Source organism: Cebidichthys violaceus, unplaced genomic scaffold (genome assembly GCF_023349555.1).
Source record: "Cebidichthys violaceus isolate CVI_PGR_0920_01 unplaced genomic scaffold, fCebVio1.0.p SCAF_21, whole genome shotgun sequence".
Taxonomy (NCBI): Eukaryota; Metazoa; Chordata; class Actinopteri; order Perciformes; family Stichaeidae; genus Cebidichthys; species Cebidichthys violaceus.
This window is the reverse complement of record NW_027176384.1, coordinates 3113487-3135800: the sequence shown is the minus strand read 5'-3', so window position 1 is coordinate 3135800 and position 22314 is coordinate 3113487. Positions and strand designations below refer to the sequence as shown.

Here is a 22314-nt window from a genome sequence, read left to right as displayed (position 1 = left end):
TTCCCTTTCTCCCACGATGCACCTGGAGGGGACATGGCCATCTCTGGGCCTGTCAGAGAGGCTGTTAGCGCTTCTCCCATGGGGTGAGGGAGGGGGGTTGACAGTGGAGATGTCCCTCTCTATCGCTCTCTGTCACACAAACAGAGGCCGGGACACTAATGGCCCCATCTTCCAGAGCTTTTTAGCCGCTCTTCTTTTTTGTTTGTGCGCTCTCGAGTATTCATTTATTCATGTTGCCCCTTTCTTCTCCTTTCCCCCCCTCCTCCCCCTCTCCTTCTTCTTTTCTTATTGCCCCCCCCTCCTGTCTGTCTCTCTGTCATCTCCCCTCCTGTCTGTCTATCTGCCTGTCTCTCTCACCTTGCAGCAGTTGTATGCAGCTCAGCTGGCAGCCATGCAGGTTTCCCCGGGGGCCAAGCAGCACGGAGGCAGCATGCCACCGCAAGGCAACCTGGGCACACACTCCCCGCCCACCAACACACACTCACAGAGCGAGAAGGGCCGCAGCTCCCCGCTACCTAACAAGACCAAGGTAAGGGTCTTTTGTATTCGTTGGTGTGTGTGTGTGTGTGTGTGTGTGTGTGTGTGTGTGTGTGTGTGTGTGTGTGTGTGTGTGTGTGTGTGTGTGTGTGTGTGTGTGTGTAATGCTAGAAATGCCAGTGGGTTTGGAATTCAAGTTAGTCATCAGACTGTAAGTCCTGAGTCCTGAAAGTTTTATATATAGCAATCTGCCAGTTCCGTATATTCACCTATTTTCAATGCAAATCAACTTGTTATAAGTATTTTCTAAAATTAAGTTTTATTTTTCTTGATTCCATTACATACATATTCTTTTATATATTTCAAAATTATATTATATTTCTTAAAAATTCCTGAAACCTTAAAAAAAAACTTAACTTCTCTGGTAAATTTCACATTTTAAAAAACAAGTATGATTATTTCAAAACTTAATTATAGCCAGAAATGTACACTTTGGCCTTTCTAGTGTTACAACGGAGACTGAGAGAGTGAATGCCTGCCCGGACAAGATGTTGTTTCACTGCGGTGCATGACCTGAAAATGTGTGTCCACGCTTGTTTGAAGGTTGCATCCCGAATCTTGTCCTTTTTTTAAATTTAATTTAATTTTTTCCAATCAAACAAGTGTCCTGAGCAACGGTCTGCTCCTCATACTAATGCCAGCCCTGGTACAACTTGGTCCCTGAAAACTCACAGTCGCAGTCCAACTTTATCACAAAACTCCAGCTGGTGTGTGGTGGCGGTGGATTTGAGGATGTATTGCTGTTTGTGCCGTTTCCTCGGCTGGCTGCGCAATAGGGGCGAGGGGGAAGCCTCGTGTCCATCCAAGTGGAATTCTATGAATATCTGGTTGGGATATCTGGACCCTGGCCACCTCCCACCCACCCACACACACACACACAACCCCCATGCCCCCTGCCATCCACTCTAAGACCCCCCACAAGTGTAGTGGTCAGTCACAAATCACAGAGACATTGACAGACGCATGGGAACAGACTTGTCCGTCTAAGAGTAGGACAACATGTTCAAAATCCTACAGAGAATGATATCCGATTCCTGCTAACAAACATAAACATTTCCCCCCACTTTGTTCTGGACCTACGCCTTCCCCTGTGTCCACAAATACACACGCACCCACTCTTGCATTGAGGACTAGCTCACAGCACAGATTAAAGCTCACGGTTGACCCCAGAGCGTGCCCCCCCGCGTCCTTGTCCATCAGCCCCTCCCTGCACCTCTGCCGACACACTCGTCTTATTACCATATATATGGAGTTGGGCTGACAGGCAAGTGCTGCGGCCTGTGGTGGAGGGGAAGTGTGGAGCCGTAATGGTCTCCCCAGTCCAGCAGGAGAGGCGGACTGGGTGTGGACCCACATGGCACGCGACAGGCCTCATGGAGCCAAACTGGCCAATTGACCGCAGCGCTGTTTCGGCGTTACCCCCCCCCCCCCCCCATGCACTCGCACAAACTTTAGATAAGGGCATCGTCGCATTTTATAGCTATTTCTCTCTCTTTCTCTCTGCTTCAGTCTCCTCTTCTCCTTTGATTTCTTTCATTCAGGCTGACCACTGCAGCGCTCTCACTCATTCATTCTAACACTCTGTCTCTCTCTGGGCGAGTGACATGTATATTTCAGAGGTGTGCTCCCCCTGTGGGCTCTATCTCAGGTCTCTAGTCATTTAGAGACGTGCTGCCTGCCTCTGCTCACAGCTGTTTGGACTCAGGCGCTCACCGCTTAAGTGCTTTACCCTCGGGTGAGACACGGACACACACACACACACACACACACACAGGTGTTGAAAGAGACACCATGCCAACCAGCCCCTTCACACACACACACACACACACACACAGATGCCCATGCACAAATCACTGCGGCATACATGCAGCTTTCTTATACGGAAGAGTGGACCTTTAGATGTAGGCAGGCATGCATACAGACCCGTACAATAGTGCGATTCACATTATGCACCATATGTAGCCCGTTCACTGACATGCATCACACACACGCAGTGGCCAAAAGAACTGTAAATGTGTACATTTACTCAACTACTGTACTTAGGAGCAATTATGATGTACTTTTCCATTTTATGTTACCTTCTACTGCAATTCTTTTCAGAGGAAAATATTGTACTCTTTAGTCCACTTCATTTTGTTTATAGATTTTACATTTCAATCAGCTCATAAAATATGATTTATCACGACAGATTAAACTATTTAACAGTATATATATAAATATAACGCACCACTCCTAAAGGAGCCATTCTCTAAAGTGAGTACTTTTGCACATTTAGGTATTTTTTACTGATACTAAACTTTACAAGCATGGCTTTTATTTGCTCCAGGGTAGATTTACATGGTAGTACTACTACTTGTACTTAAGTAATGTTGATATGAGCATCAACAAGAGCCAACGAGCCTAGCCTAATTAGTTAAAATATAACAGTCAGTCTAGACGGTCGTGGTAAAATCACGTCTGTGCTTGTCTGTTTTCTCCAAATACAAATTAGTAGAAAATGTGAAGTGCATTTGCGTACTTGAGGAGTCTGGGTTTGAATCGGTGCCACGTAGTGTACAAAACTGTCATATCTGCCTCCTCTGTGTCGCCCTGCTGTCTGAGAGAATTAGATATGACAATATAATTAATATCCAAGCAGTCGCTTATAGCCGGAAGGGAAGGAAGAGAGGAGGAAAGACAGAGAGATGAAAGGAGAGAGGTGCATGTAAAGGTCTTGAGAGAAACCTGCCCAGAATAAACGGTAGCGGCACATACACACACACACACACACACACACACACACACACACACACACACACACACACTTGTCCTGTTAATTGAACCATCAGCCCCAGTGATAAGATGCAGAACCCTGATGTCGCCTTCACATGTCGGCATCCACAGAAGTGAAATACAGCCCACACACACACACACACACACACACACACACACACACACACACACACACACACGCATTATCTCTCCCCTGCCGCTTTCTCTCTGTCCCTCTGGCTCTCATTGTCACTCTGCATGTTTTCGGTCTCAAAGCTGGAGACTGTTTCATCAGCCAAGAGAGACACAAAAGCAATTGTATTAATTCGAGATTCCAAGGCTTTCAGAGGCTTTAGGGGCCTCACACACATACACACACACACTGTCATGAGATTTAGAGCTTGTTGAACAATGTCTCACACTGACACACACATACACACACACATAAACAAGTCGGTCCAAGCCTCTCAGCTCTACTGTCTAAACTAATTCCTCCACACTGGCATAATGCAGGTTGGCCACCTTCCCACCATAGGATTTGGCTTGGCGCGGAGAGGAAACTCCCCCCATTCCACTGTACAAGAGGCGGAGGCATTATCTATTTGTAATAAATATTCAAACGCGTTCCCAGCCAAAGCCCACCATAATATGGGTCAGGATTGAGAAGATCCCGCTCAGTGTTTCTCTCCTCCTTTCTCTCCTCTTCTTCTCCGGCCCATTGTCTCACCGAAGGCATCTTTGGGGGTCCTCCATCTATTTAGAAAGACCCCCCTAATGAAGGACAATCCGGTTAGGCCTCGTCGCACACACACACAAAGTGGTGATCGCACACACGCATATGCACGTACACATGTAGGGGCTTAATTGGAAGGGCTTAATTGAGTTGTGAGGGGCTCATAAGGCTTAGTACGACTCAAGGAGTGGAAATGAGGGAGAGTCAACCTTAATGAGTGGGTATACCACACACACACATACAGTACTTCCTCTCTTTTTTGGATCCCACTGTATGCTGGATTCTACTCCGCATAAGCAGCAATTACACTAATGACCAGAAAATAAAGAAAAATAATGTCTCCAGTCTATTCTATGGTGTACATGTGGCTAAAATAGGACCACACCTGTAAAGCTAAAAGTTCCCTTTAATTCACTTTTTTATAACATGTACATTTAGGAACAATTCATACATTATTGTCATAAAACGAAACACAAACAGATTGTATTTCTAAACCTCATAGACCATATTGTGGTGCTCTTCTTGCGGGCCCATTAAGCCGTCCCTTGCCCCATGTTGTGTCTGCCTTTTAATTGCGGCGTTTTAATTACACAGAGTGGTCTGTGTACATCTGGCCCCTGGGCGATCTAATTCCTTCCTTCCTGTCACATGACCCTCCGAGGCTCCCCCCTGATTGGATTAGGTCATCAGCAGGGGTGGCGTTGCCATGACAATTAACATGATAACAGCCCCTTGCGTCGCGCGGTAGTCTGCATGCCGATTCATTTAGGGGGCCGCTGTCTGTGGCTTGTGTTGAGGTTAGTGCCGTGTGCAGACATCCTTTGATTTAGACGAGTGACGGAATTTTATGATATCAATATATTAAGACCTGTTTGGCATCATAATACTTAAAAAAAACAAAAAAACAAGCTACTTCAGAAGTTATGGATCGGTTGCTGGGACTGTGTGTGTTTGAGGCAGAAAGCACCGCTTCGTTTTTCGCTCCCATGTTCACAGCCGTCACGGTCCCTTGTTTCTGATGGAGCAAGTGCACATTGAAGTGGCAGACAGTCTTCTGTTCTGTTCTGTCAGCTGTTTGATACATTGAGACGTCACCATGTTCTTAGAGCCACAGCTGTAAAGACTCAGGGAGGTGCTTTGGGAGAGGCAGAGTGCTGCTTCTGTCCGCTGTAGTTTTGGGACTGATTTTAGGGTGTTTCTTCTCCTCAGGTGTGAACGTTGCTCTTACCACTGGCCTTGTTTGAAGCATGCAGAGAGCAGAATTATAGTGCATGTTTACTGAAGTCTGCATGTGGAGTGTGCACATGCATGTGCATGAGTCGTCTGGACTTCCCTGTGATAGGGAGTCAGTTGTTTTGCATGTAAATGTCAACAGTTTGCACCAAAATATATCAGTATTTATTGTTGTCCGTGCTGCAATCTTCTTAATTTTTTTTGTGCTTGTGACAAGTTGCTTGGATACAGGCAGTGGCATGCACCTTGTCATCTGTCCCACTGCTGTGCATGGGCTCCCGTTTCACTAGTGCGTGTTAAAGCCTCCATTGCGAGTGGTCTCGTTGAGGGGCCTCCCGCTCCCAAATTGCTACGGTGGTCACAGCAGGCGAAACTGTGCTGTTTTGGTTTTTGCAGGACAGTGAGGGTGCACAGCCACTGAACCTGTCGGCCAAGCCTAAGGCATCCGAGAGCAAGTCACCCAACTCCCCCCCAACTTCCCCACAGGTCGCTGCTGCTGCTGCCGCCAAGCTGGGCCCCGCCGGCTCCTTGAAGCACAGCGTCGCCCCCTCCAGCATCGGAGGTCCACCGACCAGAGTCAGCTCGATAGGTAAGTGGACTTAAGTATCCATTACACACACACACACACACACACACACACACACACACACACACACAGGAACAATTAAAAGGATAATCCGAGGCTACTGCAACTTTGGTCTTTTTTATGTTGTTTGACCATCGCTTTGTACTGCTGGGACGTCACCGTCTTACAAAACTAGCTAGCTACTAAGCTATATCAATTAAAAAATAGTGAGCAAAAATGGTAGCTTTACCTATTACCTTGGCCTATTTCTTAGATTGATGCACAAAACAACAGCCACTACCATATTTCCCATTTTATTTGCAGGTGATGTTGCAGCATAGTGTATAAAACATATTATTACCATTACAAATGATGGCCAAAACTATGAAAATAAGATTAAAGTTGTAAGAAACTGTAATTTTCTTTTAAATGCACAGACACTCACACACAACGACATATCCGAACAAAAACACGTGAATGCATATATGTTGCGTACATCCAGTATAAGTGCCCATACACTTTTATGAAATGCAAATTGTTCCCATTGTGACAACGTTCGCCTTCAAGGAAAACAGTAATAGCCTCGCTGGTAGTGCCGATGACAAGAATAGCATTTCCTCTCGTAGTGCTGCCATTGTTGCCACAGCCAGTACCGTAATCATACCGGGCCACATGCGCACATACATGAAATATGACATAAATGAATCACCATTCTGTGCTCCTAATCCATTTTTCACACAACACTGATAGTTCAAATATTACACATATGTAACAGGCTATAATTAGTGTGTTTGTGTTTTTCTTCCGCGTCGCTATTTGCCTCGGGGCTGCTTCATTGTTATGTGTTTATTAGTGACTGAAAGAGACAGAGAGACACAGGGAGTGAGGGGAAGCAGGGAAGGAGAGAGAGAGAGAGAGAGAGAGAGAGAGAGAGAGAGAGAGAGAGAGAGAGATGGGGATTAGCACTCTTTTTTTTTTAGCTACGAAGCGGGGGAATAATAAAGAGAGGAGCGCATGACAGACAGGAGGTATCACCAATGAGATTAGACAAGCCTCTTACATGAGCCAGGACAGCGCAAACACCCGGCATTAATGACACAATGACAGCACACACACTCTTAACACACACACTCAAACGCACACAAAGGCAGGCACACACTCGCAATCCCACCTCCTCCTCCTATGCAATAGGCAGTTAGTCTTTTTTTTTTTTCTGACTTCTTGGCTAATCTCACTGTTTTTCAACAAATCGGCGGATTTAATATCAGATTAGTGGATTTGCGGTCCCAGATGTTTTTTGTTCGGAAAAATGGATTACAGTGTTTAAAGTTTGTGTGTGATCCCCGCTGAATTATTTTGCGCACGGGGACCAGTGTGTTTTGTGTCGCACATCCCTGTTAGGTTGCAGCTCGCGGTCCCATCTGTTGAGTTTAGCCGGTCACCAGCACATTTGTTATTGCAGTTCATCGTCGTATTAGGATTCCTGTTACAAGTTCAGAGAGGAGAGAAGGGGCCAGACAAATTGGAAAAGAGTCTAGAGGCGGTCGTTTTGATGTGGGAGTGAGTGTGTGTGTGTATGTGTGTGTGGGGATGTGTGGGCGGGAACAGATTATGAATGTGTGTTTATGTTATTTAGATTCAGACTGGAACAAACGAACAGACGCACATGCAGTAGATGCAGAGGAAATTATTATTTTTCTCTCAATTTGAACGGGGAGAGTTGTATTTTATGTTAAAGAGAACTCAAGAGTGCCACTGTGAGCCATGATTGTCAGTGGTAGAATGTAACTAAGCACATTTAATTTAATGTAGTGCGATACTTAAGTACAATTTTAAGGCACAGCACTCGAGTATCTACATTTTACTCTTGTTTATACTTCTGCTCGACTGCGTATGAGAGAAATATTGTGCTTTTTACTTCACCACGTTTCCTGTAACTCACAGATTTAGACACTCTGTGACAAAAAGTGATCTTAATAATAATAATAATATATATATTTTTTCATGCAAAACCGCATAAGACCGTGTTTATGCTCACTAAGGCTTATCCGGGTCATATCTGCAGGTGTAAAGATGATTCATGAGTTCATTTTCAGTAGCTTCACCTTCCATTAGTGGCATCCGGATGAATTCCTGTCCACAGTTCACCTCTCTGTCTTTTCAAATGCATGTTACTCTTTTTTCCCCACTTCCCATCTGTCCATCCATCCATCCTCCCATCTCAAAGCGAACTGAAAGGCTGTCAGCGCCTGTAACTTCTACCACGATCACACATTTGTCCGTCATAAAGTACAGCAGCTCCCCGCCTGACCTCCCTGCAGGAGTGTTTTTTCTGGTGAAAAAGGTATTGCGCTTGTCTATAGAGATTTTCCGTTTAGAGAGAGACTAAATTTGTGATTGAGAGAAAGAGAGAAAGAGAGAGAGCGAGAGAGAGAGAGAGACCCCCCCTCCACCCCCCCTCCCCTTCTATCTGGGTCACATTCACTTGTCTGGATGGTTGGCATCGCTGTCAGTTTAAGCGAGACTCGCGTACACATTCATGAGCGCAAGAATATCTGTCCGTCCCCCTCCCTCTCTTTTAACTCCAGATTAAAATGGACTGCTACCCGATTCCATCGCCCCCTCCACCCCCCTTCCCCTTTTTTTTTGGGGCCTTGCTCACATCCTGATTTCCCGGTTATGACTTCTGAAAGAGTTCACGGCTCTGTCATTACCAATCTGAAGCTGGTAATCTGGCCTGAGATGGCATTAGCACTGCGGATTTGCGCTGATAAAGGCCCCATAAGCCAGCCGTGCTCTTTGTTAAGAGCTAACACGACTGATAGAGAGAAGCGATAGTGGCGCACACAACCCCGCAAACACATGATCAGAGCAGATGCCTCATCGGCCCGGGCTAAGCTGCGGAAATAATACAAATAATAGAGCGGCGAGATCTGATCTTTGTGAGGTGGCAGGGCAGATGTTCTCAACTGGGGAAATTAGCAGGACTTCTTAGTAAGAGTAATGAGAGTCATGTGGCCACCTCTCTTCAAAGTGGAACTACGAGGATTCAGATGAAAAGAGTGTGTGTGTGTGTGTGTGTGTGTGTGTGTGTGTGTGTGTGTGTGTGTGTGTGTGTGTGTGTGTGTGTGTGTGTGTGTGTGTGTGTGTGTGTTTACAGCTGAGAGCAGGTGGAGGAGGCGGTGGGACTCTTGTAGCAAGGCTAGCTAGTGGCACAGTCAGACTCACATATACCCAGCTCGACAGTCAAGTGGTCCGTGTGTAAGACTGAGAGAGAGAGAGACACACACACACACACACACACACACGCAGATGCCCCGGCAAACCCCCCTCTTCAAGTGTATGTTAATGTCTTTACCTCATGGTTCAGGGGAAAATTTATTCTGGATGAAAACCTCCTGCCAGCTTCTCAAGCATAAACACACACACACATATTCATTGCTATTCCAAATGCCTCTCTGTTATTATCTCTTATTTTAAAAAAGTACAAATACAGTAGATAAAGACACTCAAATCAAATTTTTACACACAACGTACGACTATACAAAACCTAAAAATTAAAAATTAATAGTCCCTGTCTCTCCGTGTCCCTGTCTGTGTCTCAGCAGACTTGTTGTCATCGCTGTCCACGACCGCCTACCTGAGCGACCACGAGGCTGTGACCAAGGCCTTCGCCGAGGCCCGGCAGATGAAGGAGCAGCTGAAGCGAGAGCAGCAGGTCCTGGACGCCAAGGTTGCCGCCGTCAGCAACCTGAGCCTCAACAATGGACGCTCAGACAAGGTAAACCTCTTTAAATCCCATCCGTATGGCAGCGCGTGGTGTGGTGTGCTTAGGATAAAAGGGTTAGAAAAATCAATAATCAAGATAAATGTATTGATGTATTACATATTATATGTAAAGGTCCGTATTAGTACTTTAAAGACCATCTGTTTTAGTCTTTGTTGTTATTAGAAAATAAACACATTTCCTTCTTGCATCTGTTAAAATACTCATTTTGATATTATTATTTCTATGACAAATGACTCATGAATAGCATCAAAAAACTAAAGGGAAATGTATGGATTATCTCAAGAAAAAAAACCACAAATGATTCCAGATTCATAAACTCTCCCAAAAATGTAAAATGTAAAAAATAAAAAAACACACATCACAAGCCGTACCGTCTCATTGTCAGTGTGTAATAATTTGTCTTGCCATATGTCATCCCTACTGCACCATGTAGGAGGTAAATCGGTGTACAATGCGCTTGCTGAAATGTGTTGAAGCTAAACAGGGCCAGATAAGGTAAAACCAGAGGCGTCTCGGAGGTAATGAGTGTGTCTGTAAGGCGCACTACAGGGCTACTTGTGTGTGAGTGTGTGTGTGGCAGAGCGGAGCGTTGGGGAGACGGTAATGTGAAGTGACGGCGCCGGCTCCTCGGCAGCGTGGCTAAATTGTGGTTATTTGTTAAACACATTGGGAGTCAGCTGGTGCATGCGCACGCACACACACACACACACACACACACACACACACACACACACACACACACACACACACATACTTACAGAGCAACAGTGTGCTTGAAGCATCTGCACCGCTGACATTCAACAGCTCTATCTGTCTCTTTCTTCCTTTTTTTTTTACTCTCTCATCCGATGCGTTTGAAACAGTCAAACCCAATATGATTTATGTATTCAACCCAGTTTTTTTTTTTTACACATTTAGTGAGATAGTAATATACTGTAGATACAGTCTAAAGGATTCAGTCTAATAGCAAATTAGATTCACACCAGGGAAAGAACTGGGAAGAGAGGGAGCATCAGGAAATTCAGCTGTTTTTCAAGAGCATGGTTTACAGCTTTTCACACACATTTGTTGCATTAAATGGAGGAATTTAGCAGTTTAATTTCACTGAAGGGTTAATAAAATACTATACTTAATTTTGATTATGTATTTTTTGTCATTTTTTGTCATGTTATCATTGAAGATTTCAGAGAAATTATGGAGAAAAGGGAGCTTTTCCTGTTATTGTGACTTCTCGTTCCAGTGATAGCAGTGGAAATGATGAATTTTGTCAGCCCTATTAAGGAATATATTTTTACCAGAAAATGTTTTTGTTTTCATGTAAGACTAAGAATATGAAAAGGTACTTTTAGTGTTTGCCGTTTGGTGTTAAATAATTATTTTAAAGCCTTTCTGAATAAAAAGTTTAGAAATTAAAGATAAAGATTTTTGGAGAAAAACGTGAATCTTTCTCAGCTTCCTAAACGTATGCTCTCCGCGCCGACTCCCGCTTCCTCAGCCCTTTGGCTTTGTGCTGCGCCAGTGTGAAGCCGGCGAGCTCTTGGCGTCCGGATACAACGGTGTCATCTCTGACACACTCAGAGGATTAGTTTTGTCGCTACTTTGTGTCTTGGCTCCAGTGTCAGCCATTCAATCCACTTTTCTCATGTTCTGTGCTGGGGCTTAATGTCAGACTAGGCTGTCATCTACTCTGTCTCCCTGTTCATCTCCGTCTCTGTCTCAGACACACGCTCACACACACACACACACACACGCAGCAAAAAGCCCCTTTGTAACGGCACATTGAAGCACAAAATCGTAAAGTGTGAGACACGTTTTCTGCTCGTTTTTCCTCGAACAAGGTTTGAATGAGGCTGATCATTTGTGTGAAACGAGGAAAATTCCTAAAATGCATCTGATTTGCATACAAAATGGCTAAATCTGGCGGATAATTGTTCATTTATTAAAACACAACAAATTCATAATAAAATACTTTTTTAAATGACTTGCAAATAAACAAAAAAGAACATTTGCACAGCCTGCATCTGCCTTCCATTCTCCCTCTCTACTACCTGTCTTTTTAGCTATATTTATTCCAATCTGGGGGGGGGGGGGGGTAACAATTAAACTATGCTGGACTAAAAACAGAGAAAATGCATTTCATTATCATTCTGCCCTCCTCCCATCCAGCCAGCCAGCTCGCCAGGGTCACATGTAAATGGAGAGGGACACTTTTTGGAAGGTTGTTTTAGAAGACGACAGTGTTTTGGGTACGGCTCCTAATCGTGTAATTAAACTGTAAAATGCTGGCGCTGGTGAACTGCGGTATGTGTGTGTGTGTGTGTGTGTGTGTATGTATGTGTGTGTGTGTGTGTGTGTGTGTGTGTGTGTGTGTGTGTGTGTGTGTGTGTGTGTGTGGATGCGCGAGTGTGTGTGCCGGTCGGGAGTCGTGTTCGAGCATAGAGTGTGCCGGCTGCTTGCATTACGCATGTAAATGCTCAGTAAATCAGCCTTTTATTGGTTGTAATAAATACCCAGGGGGCCGTGCGACGTGGCCTCGCTCTCGTCCGCGCTGCACTTTCCCGTTCTCTCTCTCTCTAATGCGTCGACCCTCGGGGGCCTCTGTGAGAGAGAGGCAAGCCGCTGCACTCCACTCTCGCAGGTGGCTGCCAGGAGTCCACACACACACACACACACACACACACACACACACACATACACACACATAATATACAGTATACACACAAAACAGTAAACATCCAAATAGGACTAAATGTAATCAACATTCTTGCACATGCAAACATACACACAGATGTGTGTTCAAGCATGCAGGCGTACAGCACTCAACTAACAATTTGCCGCTGACATTAACATTTACGCAAATTTACACTGAAACAAACCAAAACACAAACTGTCTCTCTGCTCAAACGGCTGCTGTTATTTGTCTGGTTTTTCTGTGTTTGAGGAACTGATAAAAAAAGAAGAATTATTAACAACTGATTTATTTCAGATCAAAGGGGGATGTGTTTCCTTCATTAATTTCTTACTTCTGTGAAGCAGTTTAAGTCTTCAAAACTGATTTTCTTGCAAACAGATTGGCTTCAGGCCAAGATATAAAGTAGTAATTTGATTTCTATGCTTCAAAATCAGGAATTTCTGACATGAAACAATTGCCCCTTTTAGCTATAAGTATGTAATGAATAATATCATGAAAAAGAACAGAGCCAAAGATCTATTTAAAATCAGTTATACGAGTCTTTACAAGTAAATTGTACATTTTTCTGCATCACTGCGCTGGGGTTTCACTCATTCATATATTCACACTCATTGACTCGCTCGCTGACCGACTGCAACTGTGAACTGTTTGTGTTGTTTAGGACAAGGCTGCCTTGGAGAGTCTGAGTCAACAGCTGAAGCAGCAGGCAGAGGACAAGTTCAGCCACGCCATGCTGGACTTCACCATGAGCGGAGACTCTGACGGTAGGGACACACACACACACACACACACACACACACACACACACACACACTCATGCGTGTGGTCATTTAGGTGACAAAAAGTGTTGGATATTTTTAAAAATTGCTCTAAAGAAGTATTGGAAAATGTGATTCTTCTGTTTAATTACCATACATTTCACCAGTTTAAAGTAAAATACTGTTATTATATGATTTTATTTAGCTAAAAAACATCTTTCAGTTTATCAAAACAATTCAAACCCCTTCAAATTTGAGAATAATTGTTTTCCCTGGGAATACTGTAATACGAATGTGATGTCTATATTTGTATTTCTGTCTCCTTGCCCTCCCCCATCAGGCTCCCCCAGCGTGTCAGACTCCAGAATATTTCGGGAGGCTCGCGGTCGTGGCAGCGCCGAGCCACACATCAAGCGGCCGATGAACGCCTTCATGGTTTGGGCCAAGGACGAGAGGAGAAAGATCCTCCAGGCCTTCCCCGACATGCACAACTCCAACATCAGCAAAATCCTCGGTAATAAACTCTCTCTCTCTCTCTCTCTCTCTCTCTCTCTCCTCTCTCTCTCTCTCTCTCTCTCTCTCTCTCTCTCTCTCTCTCTCTCTCTCTCTCTCTCTCTCTCTCTCTCTCTCTCTCTCTCTCACACACACACACACACACACACACACAGTCCGCTTTGAGTGACAGGAGCCTTTGCCCCCACCCCTGTCACCTAACCCACTACTTCCCACTGCGCAACCCAAGTGAAAGGAAGGATGCATGTACTGCGGCTCCTATTTCCCACTTTCTCAAGCGCACGCAGTGATTTCATTACAAGTGGTGGCATTGTGTAAGCGGCTGTTAATGAACGGCTGGGGAGAGTGCGGCTCCGACAAATGATGATATAATTCATTATGCATTAAACAAGAAGCGCAAGGCCGCCTGACATTTCCCCCGGACCGCCGGGATCAGCCCTGACATTTTAAAGAGCTCCTAAGCGTTTTATAACACAGGGAAATCTGGTTTTAATAAGCCCTCTCTCTCTGTCCCCCCCCCTCCCCCCTTCTCTCTCTCTCGCTCGATTGCTAACAGATCGCAGAACAGAGAGAGAAAGACAGAGAGCGAGAACAGCCAAGTGCTGACAGCTTTTACCCATTAAACATACAGTAGTCAAGTGCAAATTCAGACCAGATATGAAACACACAGGGAAAGACAGACTCAAGATTGTGCACACACACACGCAGGGAAATGATACTACAAATCTATGAGCAGAAACTGAGCTGAGAGAGATGACAGCAGGTTAAGTGAAGTCCTCATTAGTTTAGATAAGTACCTGTCGTCCGCAACGCTGTCCTCATTAACCTCTTTCAGTGTGAAACTTCCACTGTTATCTGTGTGCGTGCGTGTGTGTGTGTGCGACAGAGTGTGTAAGTGTGTCGGTATTCACATGTGATGTAGGGTCACGGGTGCCACACAGACATTTGTTCCTAACACGATGTAATTGATCTTAAAGCAGACGAACACGCTCAATTTACACACTTCTTCAAGCTGATTTTTATTGATTTTATTTCTATATAACGATCCTAACGGCCCTTATTTACATTGCAGTTATTTTTTTTTTTATACACTTTCATACTCTTGTAAGCTGAAACTGATCATTATCGTCATCATTAATGCGTCCCTGTCCAGGCTCCCGCTGGAAAGCCATGACCAACCTGGAGAAGCAGCCCTACTATGAAGAGCAGGCTCGCCTCAGCAAGCAGCATCTGGAGAAATACCCAGACTACAAGTACAAGCCGCGGCCCAAACGCACCTGCCTGGTGGACGGCAAGAAGCTGCGTATCGGCGAGTACAAAGCCATCATGAGGTCCCGCAGGCAGGAAATGAGACAATACTTCAGTGTGGGGTAGGGGAACTGTTTAGGGGAACTGTTTTTGTATGTTGAGTCATAAGATAGCAATTAGTTTTTATACTTTGGGGTAGTTTGGTATTTAATATTTATCTTCTGAGTAGCACATCAGTAGCATTTGCTCTTTTACTTTATTTAGTTTTATTAGTTTTTCTTTATTTAGAACATGTATCACGTCTCATGATATCAAGTGAAAACAAAAGAAAATGTATACTTGCTTTTTTATTGTTGCTGTTCAACATATCATCACCAACCACAAGGTTTGATATCACATCTCTAATTTGGATTTTTTAGTTTATAGATTTCTTTTTTGTAATTATTCTCTCACTCCAGGTTTAATTGAGTCCTCATTAAATCTCCTTATTATGTAGTCGTCATTTCTCTTTTTCTAAATAAGCCAGACTAACTGAATAAAATCAGAGACAATGGTTCCCAACCTATGTTAACTCTGGGATTAGGAAAGAAAAAAACATACTTTTGCCTTTTCAGAGTTTCCTCTCATCTTTCTTGAGAATTACATCATGTTACCTCTCTTCAGTCCGCTAAAAAGTATTGAAAGAAAACAAACGCTTTTTGGCTGAACTGTTCACAACCAGCAGACATATCCAGTTGGTGTTGAGGGGTCACAGGAGTTAGATGAGAAGACTAATACCATCCTCTATAGTAAATATGAAGCTACAGCCAGCAGCTAGTTAGCTTAGCTTAGCATAAAGACTGGAAACAATGAGGGACAGCATATGTAGTTACTTTTGGACACATTAGCCGTCTAATGTAGTTTGAAACTGTCATGAACTAACACACCTCTTCCTTGTGTGTTATAGGCAGCAGGGCCAGTTGCCCCTGTCCTCCGCAGGCGTGGTTTACCCAGGTACCCTCTCCATGGCCGGAATGCCCTCACCCCAAATGCCCTCAGAGCACTCAAGCATGTCCAGCAGCCCCGAGCCCAACGCCAACCACCACCAAAACCCCCACATGGCTGGCCTGAAGGGGGACGAGCCACGGATCAAGGAGGAGGAGCTGCGGCTGGACGACAGCAACGGCGACGTGTACGACGACTTCGAGTACGAGGACGAGGAGGCAGATTACACCAGCGATAACGAGAACCATATCACCCAATAGGGCGGCGTGGCAGAAGCCTAATTAGAAGCCAATCACCGCTGGTTAATCCCACACAATCCCAACCCCCACCAATCAGGGAGAAAACTTTCTCTTTTTGCCAATCACCTCACGTCCCGACCTCACAACACCCGCCCTCTCCTTCTCCTGACTAACGTGGACTCTTTTAGCAGAGCCAAGACCCTCCCACTGGAGTCCTGATACCAGCATCTGATCAATCAACGGAAGCACAGGACCTGTCACTCACACTGACTGTTACACAAACTGGAGTCTGGGAGGACGAGACGACCAAGCCAGCCTCTGACGCTTGCTGAGGAATATTCAAGTACTACTGCAAGATTTTGAGTGTAATGCCACGAGTGAGGAGAAATCAAAATCACACTCAAAAAGCAACATTTTAGACCCATTTGTAGAAAATGAGACATTTTCAAAATGAAAGACGGATCAGTGGACCTGTCAAAGGCTAACAGATGACACTTTAAGACGGCGGACCTGTTTATTATCAAGAGACACTTTTAAAAAAACAGCTTTTTTTGTTCTTTGGTTCTATAATATTCTCACTCAGGTACACGGTGCCAATAAGTGGCTTGTGAATGTGATTTGTTGTTTTTGTGCTACAAGTTTGAATAATAATAGAAAAAAGAGACTTTCCTTTTTTCCCCTTTTGTTGTAAAGCACCTGACAGACATCAGACATGTTTATTTTTAACAAAAACATATCTTTTCTTCGACCTCTCAGTGTGCTGTCAGCGGTTCGCCCCTTTTTTTTCTCTGTATTTTCGTGACTGCCTGCTCCCCGATTGGAATCCGACTGGGACGTTCCAGCCAGGACTGACCAGTGCAGCGTGGACCATCCCACCTTGAGGGATTGTCAAGGGGGTAGAAGGGGAGTCTCTGGCGTCCCCGGAGCAGAAACGAAAGCACTGTGTTGTGAGACAATCCACCAGTCTTCTTCTCGCTCCGTCCCTCTATCTTGATCTCGTTCGGGGGCAAAACATCAGTGCGACTTGGCTTGAGTGTGTGTCGGCGTGTGCTGTGTGCGTAGAATCTCATTTTTCAGTGCGAGAAAAAGGCTCAAAACGTCTAAGATATGGAAAGACAGGCTTACACTGCTGCTGTTATTAATTGTACCACACACACACACACACACACGCACACACAACTGTTGTTCTGTCCCTCAGTGTTTTCCCGCTCCCTCCAATCAACATCATCTTGCTGCCCCCAGTGGGCAGAGCTGAGCTGAAGCAGCCAGTCAGTGTTTCTGTTTGTATTTGAATACTGTATTTTATTATTTCTCTTCAAACTGCCTCTAGTCTAATAATATTATTAACAATAATTATAAGGATGGTCAGCGTTTCCTAAGTTTAGTAAGTTATGTACAGTATAATTTATTTTTCTCCTCTTTATTGGGTTTTTATGACCATATGAAACTATGACAGTCAATGAAACATTATTCTATTTAGCTGGTAGGTATTTAGATCTAAACAAAAGTTGTCATTTTACCTTGCTTTGTTTTGCATTTGTTTGTTCCCTTTCTTTTTTGATGCGTTGGTTTTGTATTAATCCTGCGGACGGTAGGGCGGGCGGAGTTAGGACAGCGAGCTGGACTGACGGACTTGACGCCGGCCCTCCTCTGAGCTGAAGACGTAACCTTTTCATGTCCAAACCCATTTCTAAAAAGCACTCAGACTCTGAGAAAAAGAACATGATTTTTTTTTAATTATTATAATTTTATTTGTAACAGTTATTATAATGTATAATGTGAAGTTTCCTCTCTTTTATTTTGCCTTTTATTTTTTTTATTTTTTCCCCTGGAAATCAGTTTTATCACTTTTGGAAACTGTTTTCTGTGAACAAAGAGTCCCGTCCCCGTTTAATAGTTACGACCGCCTCACCGAGACACAGTGGAACATCTTCGGATTGGATCCGCACACATACAGGCACAAACACAATCACTAACACACACACACACATTTCAAATGAAGAGATTATCATGACAACCAAACAAATCCTATGCTGTTCTTTTTTTCTGTTTTTATGAAATCTAGTATTCTAGATTTAAAATCCTGTACATATGCTTTGTTTGGTGTTTTAGTTTTTTTGAATCATAGGAAAGCAGTGTTTACCGTGATCCACCAGGGTGTTCCTCTGTCTGTGTGCGCGTGAGACGGCCAGGCGTATATACAGTATCTTTAAAGTCACTTCTCATCAGGAGCCCTTTGCTTTGTTTGAGCTCCACGCGACGCTACAGGAGCCATGACTACTGTTCAGGTGTGCCGCCACATAGAGATCCCCACAATCATCCTCGCTGTAGATGTTCGCTACATGCCACATAATGAGCCTCTGGGTCTTAATTTTGCTGTATAGTCACCCCTGTTATCACACTATGGTTCAACTCATTGCTGGAGAGAGGGGGCCTAAGTGGATAAATCCACTTTTAGGGTATCAGGTGGGTGGGTGGGGCATTAAGACGTCAATCATCCCTGCTGGCAAGGTCTGACCCCATATCAAGACAATGAAAACGATGATGATATTATTTAAGACAATCAAAGTCATGAGTGGAGCTCAAAACAAAGTAAGAATTATTACAAGTAAAAAAAAAAATATCTTACCATCTCAACTTGAAAAATCAAGAAAGATAATTATGTAAATATAACATAGAGTTATAGATTTATATTTTGTTCATAACACAGTGTAATATAAGTTGTATATTTCTTTTTTCTCTCCCTACTGTCTCTTTTATTGATGTTATCCATGCCACAGAAAAGCAGAAGTCGCAGTACTCTCACACAAAAAAAATGAAGAAAAATATCAAAGAAATAAAGAAAAACAGGAAAGGAGAAGAAAAAAAAAGCCGTGGGCTGCCACCACCATCTGTTCTAAGTTCACTTTTTTTTCAGTATTACTGCCAGACAAGGCTCTAATAAAGACAGCAATGTGTTCGGTAAAACTTGTGCTGGTCCTGGTCACTTCTTTCCTCCACACATACATTCACACAATGGTTTTACAGTTCCAACATATTCACATAAACATACAAATATGCACTGCCACGACCTTATTATGCAGGAATGCTAACGATGGAGAAGACAGCGAATGCATCCACGCTTGTTTTTTTATATTAATAAATCCAAGAAGATAAATAAGTAGATGTTCAGTTATTGATTTAACTGAGTTTTACAGTCAAATACATTTTATTGAAATCATAACAGAATATTTCTCAACACTGTTTAAATCTAATTTTGATGGTTTCCACCTGTGTTTTATCTTCCATATTTCCCCTCCGTCCGCCACCCAGTGACACAATGTGAGTCACCTCGGCGATGGCGCTGAACAATTCAATCATCTCCATAACAACGTGCTAATTATGCTAAGTCCACCTTTTTGCCCCTCCAATCAGAGGGCCAGCTGGGAGGCGTGGAGCCGAAATCACGGCCCGCTAGCAACCTGATAACCTAATTAAGCACAACAAGGGGCATGGGCGGAGAAAAGAGAGGGGGGGGGGACTGAGTGATGAAATGTTTGTGAGTCCCCCAAACAAAACAAAAAGGAAAGATTATGTGCTCTGACCATCTTTATAAACAGCGTTGGATGCCTGTGCTGCCGTCGCCCATTTAAAAGCAAATCTTTAATTGATGCTCGCTTTAAGGATGTTGAGGATGTTCATGCCTCCACTTTCAAGGGTTAAAAACACAAAACCCCACTCAGTGTGCCCATTAAAACGCTGTCCCCATCTGTGTCCATATGTTCAGCAATCAACCCCCACAGCCCCATCCAACGCTTTGTGCATAAAAACAGTTAAATGCACTCAGAGGAGATGATTTTACGTGGTTTGCTAATTACCACAGTTTCACACACACACACACACACACACACACACACACAAAAAAGCCCTTTTGATGCAATAAAGAGGCACGACTGGGGCAGATCCACAACTCCTACGGTAAGTGAAGGACTTAGCTGTTCTCTGGGCGTTGTGAATTTTTCAGAGCCAGCCTGGGGGTAAAACCCTTAGAAAAGGTTTATGTGTGAATACTTGAGGAGCAAGAAGGGGGATTCAGATTTTTCTTTTTTCCTGTATTGTCAGCAGAACACGAGATGTTGGAGGAGGCAAACGGTGGCTAGACTCACAGATTAAATCACACACACACACACACCCTAAAGTGCACTTTAGGAGTTAGCTCAGCTTAAACCACAATTATCTACTGGCTATTTCCATCACAATAGTTGAGACATGAGTGAAAACTAAAAAAAAAATATATTTGTGAACGCCTGTTTCGTATTTTGCTGTGCATACTGTCAATATGATTTAATTTGCTCAAACTTTTTTTTGTGCAAATCCTGCAGAGCTCAGAGAAAAACTTATACATTTGTCTAAACACTCAGCCCCCCCACCTCCACCTCCTCCTCCTCCTCCTGCTGCACATGCATCTAGTCAACTGTGTGACTTTGAGGGCGGCCCTCTCTCTGCACCGGCTCAGTGAAATATGCAGTTTTCGACCGTGGGTGTTTGGAAATTGAGTGAAAACGATGTCACATTAATGATTTAAAGTAGGTAATAGGATGTGCTGTGACGCTGAGCCGCCAGCTAAGCTGAGTTTAAGGCTCCGGCGTTAATGTATTCATGAGGAGGGGGGATTATACGGAGACAAGAGCAGCTAGAGAGCTGAGTGCAGCAGAGCAGCCAGGGCCAACAGGCCTGTTTGATATTATATATAACTGCGGGAGCAAACATTTCACAATGCAGGAGGACGGACTAAACACACACGTACAGAATATTGTGGAGATGCAGAGGGGAATTAAAAAGAAGCAATTTGATATTAGAATTAAATCTGACTGTATTGCAACATAATAGTTATAATTGTTCATTGATGAAGAGAAAGATTTGTAAATGAATTATAAAATGACATTAAGATAAATTCATGAGACAATAGAGTGTAAACAGGACCAGCACAACACTATGAAACTGCTATCAGTCAATAATCCTGATGTGCAAAAAATCCAAAGAAAACCAAGTTTAAAAAAGGTTTTATTTAAATGTATTAAATCTTTACAACTAAGGTCCTCCATTTAGAAAATACATTAATGTCTAGTAATAAACAATAGAATAGAATAGCAAAAAAATTACAATTAGATATCAATTCAAGCCCACAAAGCACATATTATTACAAATATGTGTTTATCAGGTAGCTGTTTCGTATTCCTTCATCCTGGCAGCACAGCTAATCCTCTGTCTCACACACTAATATATACACAAACTGCAGCATCATTAAAACAGTAAAAAAAGAAATGTGATCGTAAAAGTCTCATAAAAATGATTTCAGCACAGTACTTAAGCTGCAAAAATTTTAAAATATTTCATCAGTCATCCTTTGTTCTAAATGATGCTAAAAAAAAGTGAGAAGAGGCTCTGTGCTGCGCCATTAATATTAGGTGGCTGATGCATTAAGAGTCCATAAAATAATCCCATATCAGAAAGTGCCTGCACTCAAACCATAAAAATAAAGCAACGCGATGCTGAGATGCAAAATAAAAGAGAGAAATGCAAGCATATGGTATATTAAATATATATATATATATATATATATATATATATATATATATATATATATATATATATTTATTTTATTTTTTTTACATTTTGGCAGATGGCCACCCTGTTACTTTATTTTTCCGCGTTTTAAGTGTGTTTTACACATATAGGATTAATGTGTGACAGTTCACATGTAGCACATACCACATTATCACATGACAGCACTGCTCAGTGTCTTAAAGACAAACATGACAGATTACATTCAATCGCATGTATCTGGCATCTGTTGTTTCTGGAGGGGAGAAGGGTTGACTCAACACGAGACGAGCCCTCGACGTGATTGGGAGGGTTCACGGAAAAAAAAACGTGGGCCAATGGCTGAGCAGCTATTAGCCTCATTACCGGGTGCGACTTCCTCACCGCCCAAACTTCACGCACTTCCTTCAGTCAGATTTCAATGGACAAAGTAATCAGCGTGACACGGGACAAACAATCACAAAGCGCCGACAGTGTTTGAGCGACGGCCCTAATGTGACAGATCTGAGAGTGGTGGTGTGTGAGGGACAGGCGTGGCACGCAGCGGAACAGCGAGGCCCCGCGGGGCTGATCCCCAATCAAGACTGGGAAACTGGCTCGACTCCCCTGACACGTCGCCCCTCCGCTCAGCCGCCACTCTCACATGAAACACTCACCGGCTTCAGCAGGAGCAGCAGCAGCAGCAGCT

The 22314-nt window shown here is 43.6% G+C and overlaps 1 protein-coding gene across 4 annotated transcripts; it reads left to right on the top strand.

Moving 5' to 3' along the window:
* The first annotated feature begins 326 nt into the window (after positions 1-326).
* Positions 327-19010, top strand: sox5 (SRY-box transcription factor 5). Of its 4 annotated transcripts, none has more exons than XM_068716923.1 (7): positions 327-529; positions 5651-5843; positions 9425-9600; positions 12963-13065; positions 13400-13573; positions 14726-14881; positions 15767-16019. In XM_068716923.1, the coding sequence occupies exons 1-7, from the start codon at positions 392-394 to the stop codon at positions 15928-15930; spliced, it is 1104 nt and encodes a 367-aa protein (XP_068573024.1). In that variant the 5' UTR covers positions 327-391; the 3' UTR covers positions 15931-16019. The 4 variants fall into 4 exon arrangements, with proteins under 4 accessions (XP_068573024.1, XP_068573023.1, XP_068573022.1 ...); XM_068716922.1 differs by having other exon boundaries at positions 328-529; positions 5741-5843; positions 14726-14942; positions 15767-19010; XM_068716921.1 differs by having other exon boundaries at positions 329-529; positions 9428-9600; positions 14726-14942; positions 15767-19010.
* Positions 19011-22314: the final 3304 nt, after the last annotated feature.